This window comes from Monodelphis domestica, chromosome 3, assembly GCF_027887165.1.
Source record: "Monodelphis domestica isolate mMonDom1 chromosome 3, mMonDom1.pri, whole genome shotgun sequence".
In the NCBI taxonomy this organism is placed as follows: Eukaryota; Metazoa; Chordata; class Mammalia; order Didelphimorphia; family Didelphidae; genus Monodelphis; species Monodelphis domestica.
In genome coordinates, this window is record NC_077229.1 from 166095916 (window position 1) to 166112064 (window position 16149).

Genomic DNA, 16149 nt, shown 5'->3' on the forward strand with positions numbered 1-16149 from the left:
ATTTTAATGCCACTTCTTGTCATTGTTGGCAATCCAACCTGGTTATATACACCATGTATCTTTGTATTGCCCTTTGGGTTACCTTCACTTGTAATTGCTTTGATATTGTAGCATTCCAAAGTATAGGGAAGTGGAAAGGGTTCCTGGTTTAGAATCAGAATAGGTGGGTTTGAATACCAGTTCTGCTACTTACCACCGGTTGGATCTTAGGCACACTTAGAAAAGATCTCTCTGGGCCTCAGATTAGACAAGATAGCTTTAAGGTTACGTCTGATTCTAAATCTACGATCCTATGACAATACTGCTGTTAAAAAGATGGACTTTTGCAACAGTGAGGAGTTTGTGAGAAGTGAAAACATAATGCAATTTCCCAAATGTGATTCAGTCTATCCTTCTATTTGATTCCAAAGAGTCTAGCTCACTGTCCATTTATAGCATCAGTCTCAGATTAATGAACTAGAGAAATGAGTATTTCCCACCCAACCAGATCCAGTTGAAGATTCTCAACACCAGGGCTACTGTGGAATGACCTGGATCCCTAAGGGGAGTGTCCCAAGAATATTAAAATTTCTCTCTCTGTGAACCCCACCTTGAAATTAATTCAGAAGCTTCAAAAATCACTACTGATATTAGCAAGAGTTCCAAGCCTAAATTTCAGAGAGGTGAATTTGAATTGTCATTTAATAATAGTTAACATTTATAATAAGATTCATAAAGTGCTTTAGCTATATTATCTCAGTTTATATTCACCCCATCTCTGTTAAGTAGGGTCTCTTATTCCCATTTAACAGATGTGAAAACTGAGGCTGAGAGCTTACATGGTTTGTACAGTCACACAGCTAATAAGTATCTAAGACAGAATTCAAACTCAAATCTTGATTTCAAATCCAGCATACTATCCACCATAGCACCTAGCTGCCTTATTAAAATTCTCTGTCATAGAATATTAAGATCTAGAAGAGACATTCAATACAATTTAGTACAATCTCCTTATTTTCCAGATGAGGAAAGAGGTCTTGAGCACTTAAATGATTTGTACAAGGTCTTACAATCAGTTGGCAGAGCATTCTATCCTGTGTGGCACTTCTACTTCCACTAGCATCCTACCGTAACTACTGATGAATGCTTTTGAGCAACCACTAGGTGCTAGGCTTTCGGTGGGGGGAAGAGGGGTGTCATATTGATATATACACTACACAGTCCCCTTTCACTCTAAAGAGACACAGCACTCCTGGTAGGAATAACATGTAGATCAAAATTCACATACTAAACAAGAAAACACTGGTCAGTTGTTTGTTTGTTTGTTTTTAATTTGCTTTATATTACATTTGTTATTTAGGTTTTTCTTAGTGCTTTCAGAATCTATTTTAGATTTAAGATCCAAACCAGAAGTCAGATGTAAACTTTAAACTCCACCTTTCCGATTATTTACTGCAAAATACTTGTGTCTATAACAGAGAAGGCTTATATCTAATGATGTAAATGTAATTTGTCTACAAAACCCAATAATAGACCCTAACCTCAGCTTTCAGGTTTACCAAGAGCATGGAAAATGCATTCTCTCATTGATCAATAGCAGCATAGGTGTAATGCTAGCAAAGGACTTAGCAAAGAAGGAGCTAGGAGCTAGGTGGTTCATTGGATTGAGAGCCAGGCCTGGAGTCAGGAGGTCCTGGGTTCAAATCTGACCTCATATACTGGGAGGGGGTGAGAGGGGAAGGGAGGAAAGGAAGGAAATCTAACTTGTAAATTAGTCACAAACATGCCATATACACGGCAAATTTATACTAGTTTCCCATATTGCTTTCATGCATAGTAAAGCTAAAAAGAAAAAAAAAAGATAAAACTCTTGCCTAAGGAAAAGATCATTTCATTCAAATTGATTCAAGAGGAAAATCCAGAATGAGATGGATTGGGGGGGGGGGGTGTTCCTCCATGCTGTTTATACTACTTTTCCCCTTCTAAGAGCATAGGAGAAAAATCAGGGTTTTATCACTATACAGTAGCAGCCTCTGGTAATCCATTGACTAATTCTCGTATCATATCTTACAGAATACTAAAAATGATCATTTATATTAGATTAAAATATCAGTCAACAACAGTTAGTTAAGCATTTATTAAGCACACAAGCTAGGTACAATAGCCTCTTGAGAGTAAGTGTTATTGTTTTTCCTTCTTTGTAGCCCCATCTCTTAGAAGAGTGGCTTGTACATATTAGGCACAAAAAGATATTTATTAAATTGAAATAAGATTGTAAATTACCTGGAGTCCTGTGTGTGTGTTGTCTGTGTGTGTGTGCTCACACACATATGCACACACAACACACACATAACTTTTAACTTCTGTCTTAGAATCAATACTAAGCATTGGTTCCAAGGCAGAAGATCAGTAATGGGCCAGGCAATTGGGGTTAAGTGATTTGCTCAGGGTTGCACAGCTAGGACATATTTGAAGCCACATTTGAACCCAGGACCTCCCAACTCGAGCCCTGGCTCTCTATGCACTGAACCACCCAGCTGCCCCATAGCCTATGTTATAACAGATTATATAATAAGCCATTCATCTCATGGGAGAGAAAATCTTAAAAAGTGGTTTGGTAGTTATCCACATCCGCAGACCAAAATCTCTAACAAATGTCATAGTTCTCCTACCTGAAGAAGTTCGATGAATATTAATAGTTGAATTCATCTCTGGGCTTCCTTGGTCCAAATAAATTATAGCCTCAATGGGAAGTGGTCCAGAGCATTCAGCCCCATTGAATGTAAAATACCACCGCTGACAGCAGGCACTTTTGCATTTCAGCCGAAGGGATCCACTGAAAAGCACCCTGAGAGCGCTATTGGAGCGCATCTTTGTGAATGTGCATTCCTGATGTGAAAACACAGACATCAACTTAAGACAACATCGTCCACTCTATCGGCTGCAGAATAGCAACATGTTTTCCAAATGTGAATTGTCTCCAGCCCCCCAGCCCACGGTAAACAGGCCCTTTAAGAGGGACAGTCTATGACAGGGAAGTCAATTTGAGGCATGCTCTAGATTGTTCAAGCCTTCAGCAACGATCATACAAAACAACTGAGGCATTCAAGTTTGGATGGAGCTAAGCCAATACTGATACGGACCCCATCACCTTACGCTGATCCTTAAGGAATAAGAGAAAAGGTTCGTCTTCCTTATCAGATCATAGCTCCAGAGCTAGAAAAGACCTTAGAGTAGCGCTTGAATGTCAAAGATTAGAAAATCAAATCCCAAATTTTGCCTATATATGCATGTGTGTGTATATACCTATATGAGGAAACTTGCATGCACATGAATATGTGAGATAACATGTGAGGTTACATGTGTATGAGATGATATATACACATATGAGTTTATATATGAGGTAATGTATACACACACATTCCTATATACATATATGTGTGTTATATATGCACAAATGGGGCTATATATATTAAATACTATATAAACATACACATGAGGCTATATATACATGCATGAGATGATATAAAATGCATGTTTATATGGGCTGATATATACCCGTGTGATTTGACACTTGTACATATATACATATAAGATATATACAAACATATGGGATAATATATAGATACAAGGTTACATATACACATGAGGTATTATATATACATATAATGCTTTTATATGTGTATAAACACACACACACACACACACACAGTAGTAATTATAAAATGCTTAGCACATAAAAGGTATTATATAAATATTAGCTATTATTAACTGGCCCAAAGGTCCTCTTCTCTGTTTTATCCTTTGATCTGTAGTCGGCACACACACACATACACACAATATCTATATCTATATATGTAAGTATGTGTATATATATATGTGTATATATATATATGGTGTTTATATAGGGATATATGAGGTAACATATTATCCCACATGTATATATGTATACAAATATAAAATGGGCCCCAAATATACTATATGTACATATGCACACACAAACATATATACACACACATACATACATATATGTAGAAAATCCAAGGTTTGAGCCCAGATCCTTTGGCTCCAACACCAAAGGCTTTTCCCTTTGTACCAGGTTGCCTTTTAAAGCAAAGTGAGGACACTTCTCTTAGTTCCACTCTATTCATACTTTGTGTGTGTTTGGGTGTGTCTCTTTTTAAAAAATGAATGTAATTTATTGAAATCACTTTTATAGGGGGCAATTGGGTAGCTCAGTGGATTGAGAGCCAGGCCTAGAGACAGGAGGTCCTGGGTTCAAATCTGACCTCAGACACTTCCCAGCTGTGTGATCCTGGGCAAGTCACTTGACTCCTATTGCCTAGACCACTCTTCTGCCTTGGAACCAATACTGGGTACTTGTTTCCAATACTGGGTATTGGTTCTGGGGAAAGGAAACTAGACTGACAGTTGGTGGGGGAAGGGGCATCTGGGAGTGGCAGTTGTGTCTTGTGACTAGGACTTCCTTCCTGCCAGGAGTGGCAGTTGGGTCTTGTGACTAGCACTTCCTTCCTGCTGGGATGGAACTTGCTTCCTGGTGTTGGAGGAGAGAGGAGCTTGTTCAGCCCAGTCTGGTGTGGTGTGTCTCCACTTTGTTCAGCCCAAAGACACAGGCTTCTGAAGGTTAGAACTGTTCTTGTTTGCTTTCTGTCTACTGCTAAGATTCTGAATTAGACTAAGCAGGACTGATATAGGACTGATATAGAGTAGACGGAAGTGGGAGAACATTGATAGGAAAATTTTGTGCAGAAACACACCAAAAATGGGCAAACATCCTGCCATTAGTTCTATTCCATCTTAGAACACAACCCAGTGGAGATTTGCACATCTCTCCATTTGAGATGCTATATGGACATGCAGTTTGGCAAGGAAGGACGTGTAAACCAGCTTACATTGCAATGATAGGTGGAGATTGTCAATTAACAAAATATATACAAGCTTTACAAACAAGAATTGCAGAGTTGCATGAAATGGGATTGATACAACAAATAGTGCCCCTGGATTACAATTTGCACAACATCAAACCAGGAGACATAGTATACTTAAAAAATTTCAATAGAAAATTGGCTACAAACATAAAATGGACTGGTCCACATAAAGTATTGCTTACTACCCCAACAGCTATAAAAGTTGTAGGGAAAGACTCATGGTTTCACTGTTCCCACGTGAAACCAGAAAAAGTTCAACATCACTGTAGCAGACAAAGAAGATAATTAGACAACAGATAGTGCTGAGAAATAAAAAACAAAAACTGATTAATATAAAAAATACAACACAAAGAAATCATAGTGACACATAATGTTCAAGACAACTTTCCAGCCCAGAGGAAAAGCAACCCAGAGGAAAAGCAACCCAGAGGAAAAGCATCCCAGAGGAAAAGATTTTAAACCAGCCCAGAGGAAAAGCATCAAGAAAAGATGCTAGAGACAAGAATTAAAAAAAAATCTGAATTGAACAGCTAAGACTTTGAACTTGTAAATGTGTTTATCTAAGAAGAGGACAGATCAAAAACGAGACTTATGTGTAAGACTGAGTGTGTTGAAATAATAAAACAAAAGTAATTTCACATATTGGGGAAATAGCATGCACCACTACATAACATGGAAGAAAGAAGAGATCCATCAATCAACATGAGAAGTGGAAATCTGAAGAAACTTGATAAGTATTAATTCAAAACAACACTATTAGACACAAAACACAAAATCACAAACTGACATATTGAGAGACCTTGTTTATATAAACAAGTGTCTAGAATTGTATTTATACAAAATGTAAATATGTATATAGTTAGTTCCATAAGGTCTTAGGCAAATAGAAAGATCAATAGATATTTCTATTTGACTGACATCATGATGTGGAACAATGTATATAGTTGTATTATATGTAAATAATTTCTGTAAAATAATGTATTAGTTTTAGTTAACTTAGAGTAAGTAGTATTAGCACTAAGATTCAAATTCCTTGTAATAGTTTTGTTCAACATTTATTCTACTGAATTTATTGTAAAACCCCAAAACTACCCTTACCCAAACTTTCCTGCTAAGAAAATCCTTAGAGTAGATTTAGTAAATTGGTAACTATAATATAAATATAATTTATAATATAAATATAAATAAGTGACCTTGGGAAGGTCACAACAAAAAAAGGGGACGATTGTGGAAAGTAAACTAGACTGACAGTTGGTGGGGGAAGGGGCATCTGGGAGTGGCAGTTGTGTCTTGTGACTAGCACTTCCTTCCTGCCAGGAGTGGCAGTTGTGTCTTGTGACTAGCACTTCCTTCCTGCCAGGGTGGGACTTGCTTCCTGGTGTTGGAGGAGAGAGGAGCTTGTTCAGCCCAGTCTGGTGTGCCTCCACTTTGTTCAGCCCGAAGACACAGGCTTCTGAAGGTTAGAACTGTTCTTGTTTGCTTTCTGTCTACTGCTAAGATTCTGAATTAGACTAAGCAGGACTGATATAGAGTAGAAGGGAGTGGGAGAACCCTCCGCCAGCCTCGGGGCCTGGCCTCAACTCTGAAGCTGAGGAAAAAACTCCAATCCCAACTGGTTATTAAACTTTATATTATTGGAATTCACAGTCAGATAAGTGGACTATCTTTTCTGGTCATAGAGGGAGATGAACTTCAGTTCAGTCATTCCAGGACAAACAGTCCTTATCGGACGCCTGCTGCTTCCTCTCAGCAGGGGCTATCTCCCTCCTTTGCCTCTCCAAGCGATATTCCTTCTCTTCTCAACTCCTCCATACCCCATACAAACCTCCCAATATCTCCCATTTTTCCAATCCTCCCATTTCCTTTCCCAATAAATATTACAGTTCCAAGTCAAAAGGTAAGGATTAAAAAAAAAAAGTGAAATCACTCTTATGAAAAATTGATCTCTTATCCCCAAACTGGGAGGGGAGTAAAATATTAAAAGATGATTTTTTTTTTAGTCCACTCACATTTTTAGGACTAAGGCATTGTGACAATACTGGAAGGAGGGTTACTGCATTTTTAAAAAAAGCAAACAAACCTGTTATTATTGTTTACATGTCTGAAAATTAAGACAATTTTTTACATCCTCACAAAACCTCTCAAAACATTAGAACACAAAACATTCCATGAAACTACTTGGATAATACCCAATGCTATTACTAACATTAAAAATTGAAGAAACGTTGTATTTACATTCTATTCATACTATTTTCACAAACAGGGAACAAATAGAAGCACATTTTCAACATCAAAGTAGTAACAAAGTTGCAAAATAAAGAGCTTAAACAATGGGTAAAACATTCAGTAGAGTACAATGACACACTTAGATTTGAAAACACATTTTTGGTATCTTCATCCTGGAGTCAAAAGCAAGAGATTATGATATTGTCATAAGAAATTTATTAAAGTTTTTGTTACCTCAAAATCCAGGAGAAGAAGGTTGCCCAAGGCAACCCAGCTAGGAAGTTAACTGAGTTCAGATTCGACCCTAGGACATCCTGCCTCTTGGCCTGACTCTCAATCTACTGAGCCACCTACCTGCCCCTTAACATATTCTAACTGAATCATGATTATTTGTGAAACATGTTTCAAGCCTTCCTAACCCCATGCCTCACCTAGATCTTAAAGTTTTTGAGGAAAAGGTCTGCATCTTTGTACCCTCGGGGTTGGACATATATTTCTGTATATAACAGGCACTATTAATAAATGTAAATTAATGAAAGAAACCCAGCAACTATGAATGGGCTGCAAATAATCAGTTCGTTCATTAGTGTTGAGTAGTTAAATATCTGGGCTTTATTTTAATAGAACTCTTTGCTGGAAATGAGATGCTAATATAATTTGCTCAGTTGATTCCTATAAGGTGGCCACCTAATTGATCCTGCCCTAAATCAAGCAATGACTTATATTCTTTCAATTGCAAAGATATGAAGCTGAATGATATAAATTTAGGACTGCTGTGAAAGTTTCCCCCAGTTCTCTGGTAACAATAATTTTATCAGAGGTTGAACTTGTAACAAATACAGCTGATACTCACGTATCCCTAATCAAAAGCTTACTTTTAATCAAATACTGGAAAGGGAGGGATTACAAATTTCCCCCGAGAACTATCAGAATTGCTTGACAGACTATAGTTCCAAGGTTGTTAAATCCCAGAGAGTCCTTTGGCATTATTCTGTCCCCATACTCAGCCTATTTCTGAAGCAGATTTAACCAATTAGTTTGCCTGGAGCTTTGAAGAGAATGCATTGTCTAAAGGCTGTCATTTCAAATACAAATATAACAAGGCAATGTGATTGGAATAGTTACATTATCACTCTTGTCTTCTTTAAATTTAGTCAAGCTTTTATGACAATCTATTTTAAACCCAGGCCACAACTATGACTGAAGAATTACCCCCTAGACATACCCTTCAGTGAAGTTCTTCATTTAATGAAGCTTCTATAGAGTCATCCTAGACACTATAGGTAAAACAAACAGTACGATGCGTTGGCTGTAACTCTTAATTATGATCTATTTTTTACACTTAGAAAGTAGAGCTAAGTTTGTTTTAATTAGATTAAAATTGATGGGGGGGTTGCTTTAAAATTAAAAGTCTTCACATAACTTTAGGTCAAATGTGGAAAATCAAACCAGAAATTTATAATTCCAATTTTGCAATATCAATATATCATCTTAGAAAAATTCAGAATTTACTTACTGCAATTTTTCCGAGATCTATGCCATAGTTAAGTGCACTCCATGAACACTGTTTATAGTTGGGTGACCAGGTCTCTTCAAAGGTTTCTCTCAGACATTCACCCTTTTCACCTTTGAATCCATCCCGACCTGGGATTCCAGGAGTACCTGGGATGCCATTGGCTCCAGGGTTTCCATCTCTGCCTGGCACCCCAGCAGGTCCTTGTAGGCACATTCCATTATACTAGGAAGAGAGAGAAAGGAGGAAGAAAGAAAATACCACAACACAGTTTAATTATAATGCAAAGATTCATCCTGATTAGGAAACAGCATTTGAGAATCCTTTAAAAGCAATTTTTGTCCATGTGGCTCTATAAGAAAATATGACACAATTTTACTGGAATAATCTGATACGTGACTTTAATAAAAGTAATATTTACTTTATATTGGCTAACCATAATCCAGATGATCACTTTAAATTTATGTTTTCTAATATAATATTGCATTTTATTTTAATAAATAATATTATAATGTAGAATTTGATACTACTATTTTATATCACTGTCTGCTCCTGTGATCAGAGAGAAAATACATAATTTCTTATATGTTACGATGATCCTTGAAAACTACCAGCAGTATTCGAGTCACCCAGGCTTTCAATATGTCTTGATTTCCCCTTCCTTCATCTCATAGATCCAAATGGACACCAAATCTCACCAATTCTACTTCCAAAAGATCACTCACATCCTACTCTCCTCTGTTTGCACTGCTGCACTACCGCCTCCTCCTTCCTGGTACAGTGTGACTACCTCCTAATTAGACTGCCAGCTTCCAGTCTTTCTCATCTCCAATCCTCCACATAGCTGTCCAAATAACCTTCCTAAGGCACAGGATTGGTTATATGGCTTCTCTACTGAAGAAACTTCAGTGGCTCCTCCCTAGATCTAAGATAAAATGCCAATTCCTTAGCTTGTCATTTAAAGTTTTTAACAATCTGTTTACTGCATATCTTCCCAGATCTGTTCACAATTCTCTCTTTTGTGTGCTTTAGGTTCTAGTCTAACTAATCTACTTGAAATCTCATCCTTCCTGCCTTTTCCAGACTGTCTTCCATGACAGGAAATTATTCCCTCCTTGTCTCCATGGAATCCTAGACTTCCTTTAAGGATTGCCTTATGTGTTACTCCTTAGCAGAATCCTCTCCCTCCTTCTTTACTTTCTCAAATAAGCTTGTGAGATGCTTATGCGTGTTAATGGTTTCATCGCCCTGAAGTAGAATGTAAGCCCATTGAAGGCAGTAACTGATTTTTATTATACCTTTATACCTCCAGCATTTATCAAAGAAAGTTGCAAATGACAGTTTCTAAAAGATTGTTTAAAATTGGATTGGATGCTTCAATTCTTTTTGTTTAGAAACAGGATTTGGTCAGATCACCAGGGGCCAGAGATGGATCGTTATGCTTCTTGAGTTTGCCAGTAAGCTTACTGCTTATCTTTCCAGTGCTTCATCAGCACTTCTTCCTCTGGAATGGAATTCTCTCATGATTTGGGGCATCGCAATTTATTTTTAAAAACTTATATATTCATATATTTATATATGTGTGTGTGTGTCTGTGTGGGTATGTGTATATAAATATACAAACATATATAGGGGAAGATATGGATATGGATGCTACTTATTTGTTTTCCAAGAGGTATGAAAGTGAATCAAACTTGAAAAGGTGTTTTGTTGACACAGTTGAAAACTAAGCTACAGGTGAAGTTTGAGTTCTGTTTGGATTTAATTTTCATCCAAAAAATATTTTTCATGTTCCTTGGCAAACATATGGAATATATAGACTATTGGGGTTTGCATTTCAAATGGTACAGAGGTAAAGAAACCATTATGCCTTATTTTGGTATTATTGTCATCATTAAAGCTTATAACACCTTTGCAATTTCAAAACCTATTCTTCACCCACATCATGTCCTCCAGTCCCTTAACCCTTTGGGGGTTTTTTCCCCCAGAACTTCATGCCAGCACTTTCTTCCCCACTCCTTAGTGAACCAGCTCAACACTGTACTGTTCCCATCTCTTGAGTTCCTTGACTTATCTAGCCGTGACAAGCCTCATTCTGGATCACTCTCACTATCAGTTGCCTTCATTCCTATATATGTGCCGCTAAACAAAATTGGAGAAAATCATGAAGCCATGCTTACTAGATTCACTAAAAATTTATGTAATAGAACGTCAATTGAGCTCTCCTTGCTGAAAGATAATCCTTTTAAATCTCCCTAATCAACTCATGATCCCTGGCATCATAGAAATTCTTCTAAACCCTTTTCATCCTTCCTCAAACCAAGAGAGGTCCCCCCCACCCCATCTTGCATTCATAGCTGTGAATCTGGTTTCATATTTTATAGAAAAACTGAGGTCATTCAAAAAGAACTTCATCTTTTCTCTTCCAGCCAACTCACATCTAGTTGCCACGTGTCCTGCTTTCCTTCTTTACCCTATCTCACCTTAAGAAGTGACCCTTCTTTTTGACAAGGCAGGCCTCTCCACATACACAAATGATTGCATTCTGTCCATCTTCTCCAGAAGAATTACTACCACTATATTCTCATCTCTCACTTATCTTCAATATCTCCCTGCTTACTGGATGCTTCTCTGTTACCTACAAATATGTCCATATCTCTGCCATCTCTAAAAAACTCATCTAATTCATCCATTCCCCCCTAGCTATCATCCCATATCTTTCCTTCTTTTTATGGCTAAACTCCTTGAGAAGGCAATCTATAATGGTACAATTACTTCCTTTCCTATTGCTCTTTTCTGAATTCTCTATAATTTGGCCATTTTCATGCCTGATATGTTACAAAAGATGTCTCCACTTTTCTGTCCTGGGCCTTCTTTTCTCTCTCTCTCTCTCTCTATATATATATATTTCAGTTGGTGATCTTACCAGCTCTCCTGAATCAAATGTACTTATCCAGCCTAATCCTTTCTACTGACCTCCAATCTCAAATCTCTATCTATTGGACATCTCAAACTGGATATCCATAGACATCTTAAACACAATTGTCTAAAACAGACTTCTTTACTTTCTCCCCAAACTTCTCCCCTTCTAAATTTATTATTGGTGATAGAACTTACCTGTCACTCAGACATAACTCAGGTGTCATCCTCAACTCTTTTACTTTCTTTCACCCTCATATGCAATATGTTGCCAATACTTGTTCATTTTACCTTTGTAATATCTCTTGTATGTGCTATCCTTTCTTCCCTGATAAAACCACCACCAGGTATAGGCATTCTTGCCTGGACTCTTGCAATTTCCTGCTAGTTTGTCAGTTTGCTACAAGTCTCCCCTTAGTTTAGTTCATCATCCATTCAGATGCCAATGTGGTCTTTCTAAAGAAGAGAACTGACCATCCCCCTATTCAATAAGTTCTCTATCACCTCTAGGATCAAATATAAAATCCTCTTTTGATGGTTTCTTTCACCTTCCCAGTCTTCTTGCATCTTATTCTCTTCTTTCTCACATATCTGATCTGGTATTACTAGCTTCCTTGCTATTTCTTACACAAAACACTCCATCTCCCAACTTTGGGCATTCAAATTGGCCAGCCCTAATGCAGATAATATTCTCCTTCTTCATCTCAGTATCCTGACTCCCTGGCTCCTCTCAAATGCCAGCTAAAATCCCACCTTCTATAGGAAGTCTTTCCCAAACCTTTTTAAATCTAGAGTCTTCCCACTATTGATTACCTATGATTTATCCTTTTTTAAAAATTAAACTTTGTAGCTATATATTTTATACCTATTTGTTATCCTTTGTAGTTATATGTATGTATGTTTATATGTAGGCATGATTACATAGCCTTTATATCCCATTTGCTGTCTTTTATTGATTATTTTTACATAGTTGCTTACTATTCTCTCCTCCACTGGACTATGAGTTCCTTGGATGCAGGGATGATCTTTCATCTTTTTTTTTTATCCCCAGGATTTAGCACAATGCATGGCACAAAGCAGGTATTTAATGAATGCTCATTGCCTGACTGATGGTGAAGCTTCCAGTTAAGAGTTCTGAACAGTTAGACTTTGCTTTTTCTGAATGTGATCTGCTTTCTTGAGTACTTTACCTCCATCCTCCTTCCTCTAGGATAAGCATTGATGAAGCACTACCATTATGTTATAGTCCTGACCATAGCCTTTCTATTTGCACCTGGACTCTCTACCTATAGGAATAAGGGATAATTTCCTAAAGCTTCTCAGCTGAGCCCCCCTTCCTGTAAATCTGCTCTTGCTCATTGACCTCTAAAAAAACCCAACAGCAATGCAGCCTCCTCAATCAAGTTAAAACTTCTCTCCCCAAGTGACCTAATTCACCTCACTGTCTGCTAGTCACTTGCCCTCAACTCCATCCAGGTCCGCCTTACCCAATCCCACCTCTAGAGTCTCAAGACTGGCTACCTTCTATTTCTTCCTTATGGAGTAAGTTTGGTCCTTTCCCCTGGATTCCAAAACTAAGACACCACCAGGGGGCAGACCTTGCTGAAAGTGTGAAAGGAACACACTGAAAGGTAGTATTAGAAGGCATTTTAAAGGATAGATTCAGTTAAAGTAAATTTCTTGGAATGCAACTGATCCTAGATGTAGAAGAGTTTTTCTTTTTTTTTTTAAGGTCATTTAGGATTTATTTATTACCAAAGTAGTAATATCAACACAATGTTACAGTTATAAAAATAATTGTGCCATTGTATCCTCAATTGTTATTTAGTCATTTTCAGTTGTGCCATACTCTTTGTAATCCCATTTGGTGTTTTCTTTTAAAAAATAAAGTGGTTTGCCATTTCCTTCTCTGGCTTATTTTTTACAGATGAAGAACTGAGGTTAAGTGACTTACCCAAGGTCACATAGCTAAAAAGTATCCAAGGCAAGATTTGAATTTAGAAAGATAACTCTTTCTGACAACCTATCTTCTCTCAATGGAAAAAAACAACAATGGAACTTCAGAAAGCAAATGAAACATCCTTCAAAGTCTCATAATATGGTTAGCAAAAAAAAAAGTACAAATTTGGAAGTCTGGAATTGATGTTTTGAAAAGTATATAGCTGCCTTAGCATTTTAATCAATCTGTTCAGCAATCTTTCTGCCACTGAACTTTGGCCTATTCAACATCTGGTAGCCTTTCCTTGACACCTTTCATTGCTTATATTTAACCACACCAAATCCCCTTGGATCTGCCACTTTCGGGTTTGATGTCTGCATAAAATATATGGCAATATTAACTGAATTGCGGGGTTTTTGGTGTTCACCATGAGAAGTCAAAGGGAAGGTTTCTTGTAAATGTCCAGAAAGCTTTTTGAATAAACACAGATATATCACCACAGAACATCTCTAAAAGGCCCTATAAACCTGTCTCCTAGGTTTGCTCAATCCATTTCTATAGTTCTGTCAAACTGATTTCTCATATGTTAGATTCCTGAGCCTAGGCCTGGACCCATTGTGAGTCTAATTATTTCTATGTCATTGGCCCCCATACAGTCCAAAATCATGTAGTCTATGCTATTTGCACTTATAGAGCCCAAGTCAGTAGACATAAAATGCATCACTGGGACTATGCAGGCTATACCAGTTTCCAAGCCATTAGGTAATAAGCAATGCAGATTTAGATCTATGTGATTCACACTTGATCCCATTCAATCAATAGTTGAACCAAGCCAACCTAGAGGAGTATCCATTTTCTCAATGAAAGCCCATGTCAATATCCATTTTTTCCACCCTTAAACCTATCCTGTAGTTACTCATCTTCTCAAAGCTTGTGGTCATGCAGTCTATTTCAAGAGGATCTTTCTGTTGTATTTCTGATTCTATTCCCTCTGGAGTGGGCACCATTCAATTCATAACTCATTCTCCCCCTGTTAGATCCTGTTCTGTGTATTCCATGACCTAGGCTAGCACCCATTCTTTTCATTCCTATGCCACCTATATGGCCAATTTTAGAGCCCATCCCACCTGATTCCAAGTTTACTACTACTGCCACTACTCATTCCTCTCACAATAGATTCTCAAAAATTGTGAACCATTCCCATCTCATTTCAAAGAAACTTTCTCTTAAATCCTCTAGCCATTCCACAATCCATCTTACTCATATGGCCCACGTTCATGCCATAACTAAACGGACTCATCAGTCTAAGCCATTATAGCTAAAAGGAACTTTTAAGTATTTCAAATCCCATGACTTCCATTTTTCCATCCATACAGATCATGTTTTTCCCATTCTTATGTCCTTTTTTTAGGTGATTGGCATCAAAAGGAATGTCTCCCATTTCTAGTCCAATGCCAATGCCAATGAGTCTATGAAAGATTTATTGGAGGTACTCCAGAGCAAAAAGCCTTTTCCTGGCAAGGTCCTCTCATCCATTTTCCCATGTATTATGATTAAAATTCTCTGAAGACCATATCTTAATTTAATAATTATTTACTAAGTAGAAAAAGTGGGCCAAAGAAAGAATAAGAGAAGCATTAACTGCTTGGCTATCTAGATGGGAATGAGAGAGCCCCAGGCTACCAGGACATGTAGTGCTTCTAGATGCTTCTTATACTAGCTTTTTAAGCAGAGCAAGCCCAAACTCAGACCTCACTTTCTAAGTCTGTGATTCAAGGGAAGAAAGGCAGAATTCCTGTCTCCTCTGTCAATTGCTAATGTCCCATAACTAAGCCTCTATCAATGGAGGACTCAGACTTCAATCAGGACAAGAGGCAGGTCTTCCAAACACCAGGAGTAACCATGAGGTATTTAGTAAAGTCATATAGCTCAGGTGTTTCCCATGATGGCAGCTAGCTGATTCTTTACCTAAAAGAATCCTTATTTACAGATAAAACAAAGAACTATCTCAGTTTTGCCAGTCTTTACCAAATACAAAAGATATAAAAGGAGGAAAAATACTACCCAAAGCCTCAGGGCAATATAGTTTGAGCTTCAGCCCTAAAACCATTTTTTTTTTTGCTTTAAAATCAAAAGATTGGAATCTGGGACTTTTGGTCATGATGGCGGTGTAGAGGCAGCAAATGTTCAGATCTCTGAAAATCCTTCCTTACCGAATACAAACTAAATGCACTCGGGGGACTGAAAATCAAACCTAACAACAAGAAAGGGCCAAGGAACCCTCATTCTGGACTCAACTTAAAATGTACACACCCCAAAGCCAGAATTTGAGAACAATCCTGTTTAAGGGAAAGGAAGAAGGAAGGTCCTGGGAGCCCTCTCCCACCTAGAGTGCTAAGCCTCCAGCTGAACCTGGAACCTCTGGGTGGGCAAAGGTGCTAGTCTGGAGGAAGTACCTTGTGAGCAAAGCTGTACCAGGTTCAGAGCATCCAACAGAAGCAGTGGGGAAGCAGATAGAGAAGAAACGCAGATCACAGAACAGGCAGCAGTTCCAGCAGAGGAGACACTCCATATTGCACCCCCTCCCTGAGGTTTTGGCCTCAGGGTACCTCCAGCAACCCAGC

The 16149-nt window shown here is 37.9% G+C and overlaps 1 protein-coding gene across 1 annotated transcript in view; it reads right to left on the reverse strand.

Moving 5' to 3' along the window:
- CTHRC1 (collagen triple helix repeat containing 1) overlaps positions 1–16149 on the reverse strand; it is a 33881-nt gene that overhangs the window by 3839 nt on the left and 13893 nt on the right. The window contains exons 2-3 of the mRNA XM_001380347.5: positions 8671–8892; positions 2652–2868 (exon numbers count right to left, since the gene is read on the reverse strand). Coding sequence (XP_001380384.2) covers positions 2652–2868; positions 8671–8892 — 439 coding nt within the window. The remainder of the gene's footprint in view (positions 1–2651; positions 2869–8670; positions 8893–16149) is intronic.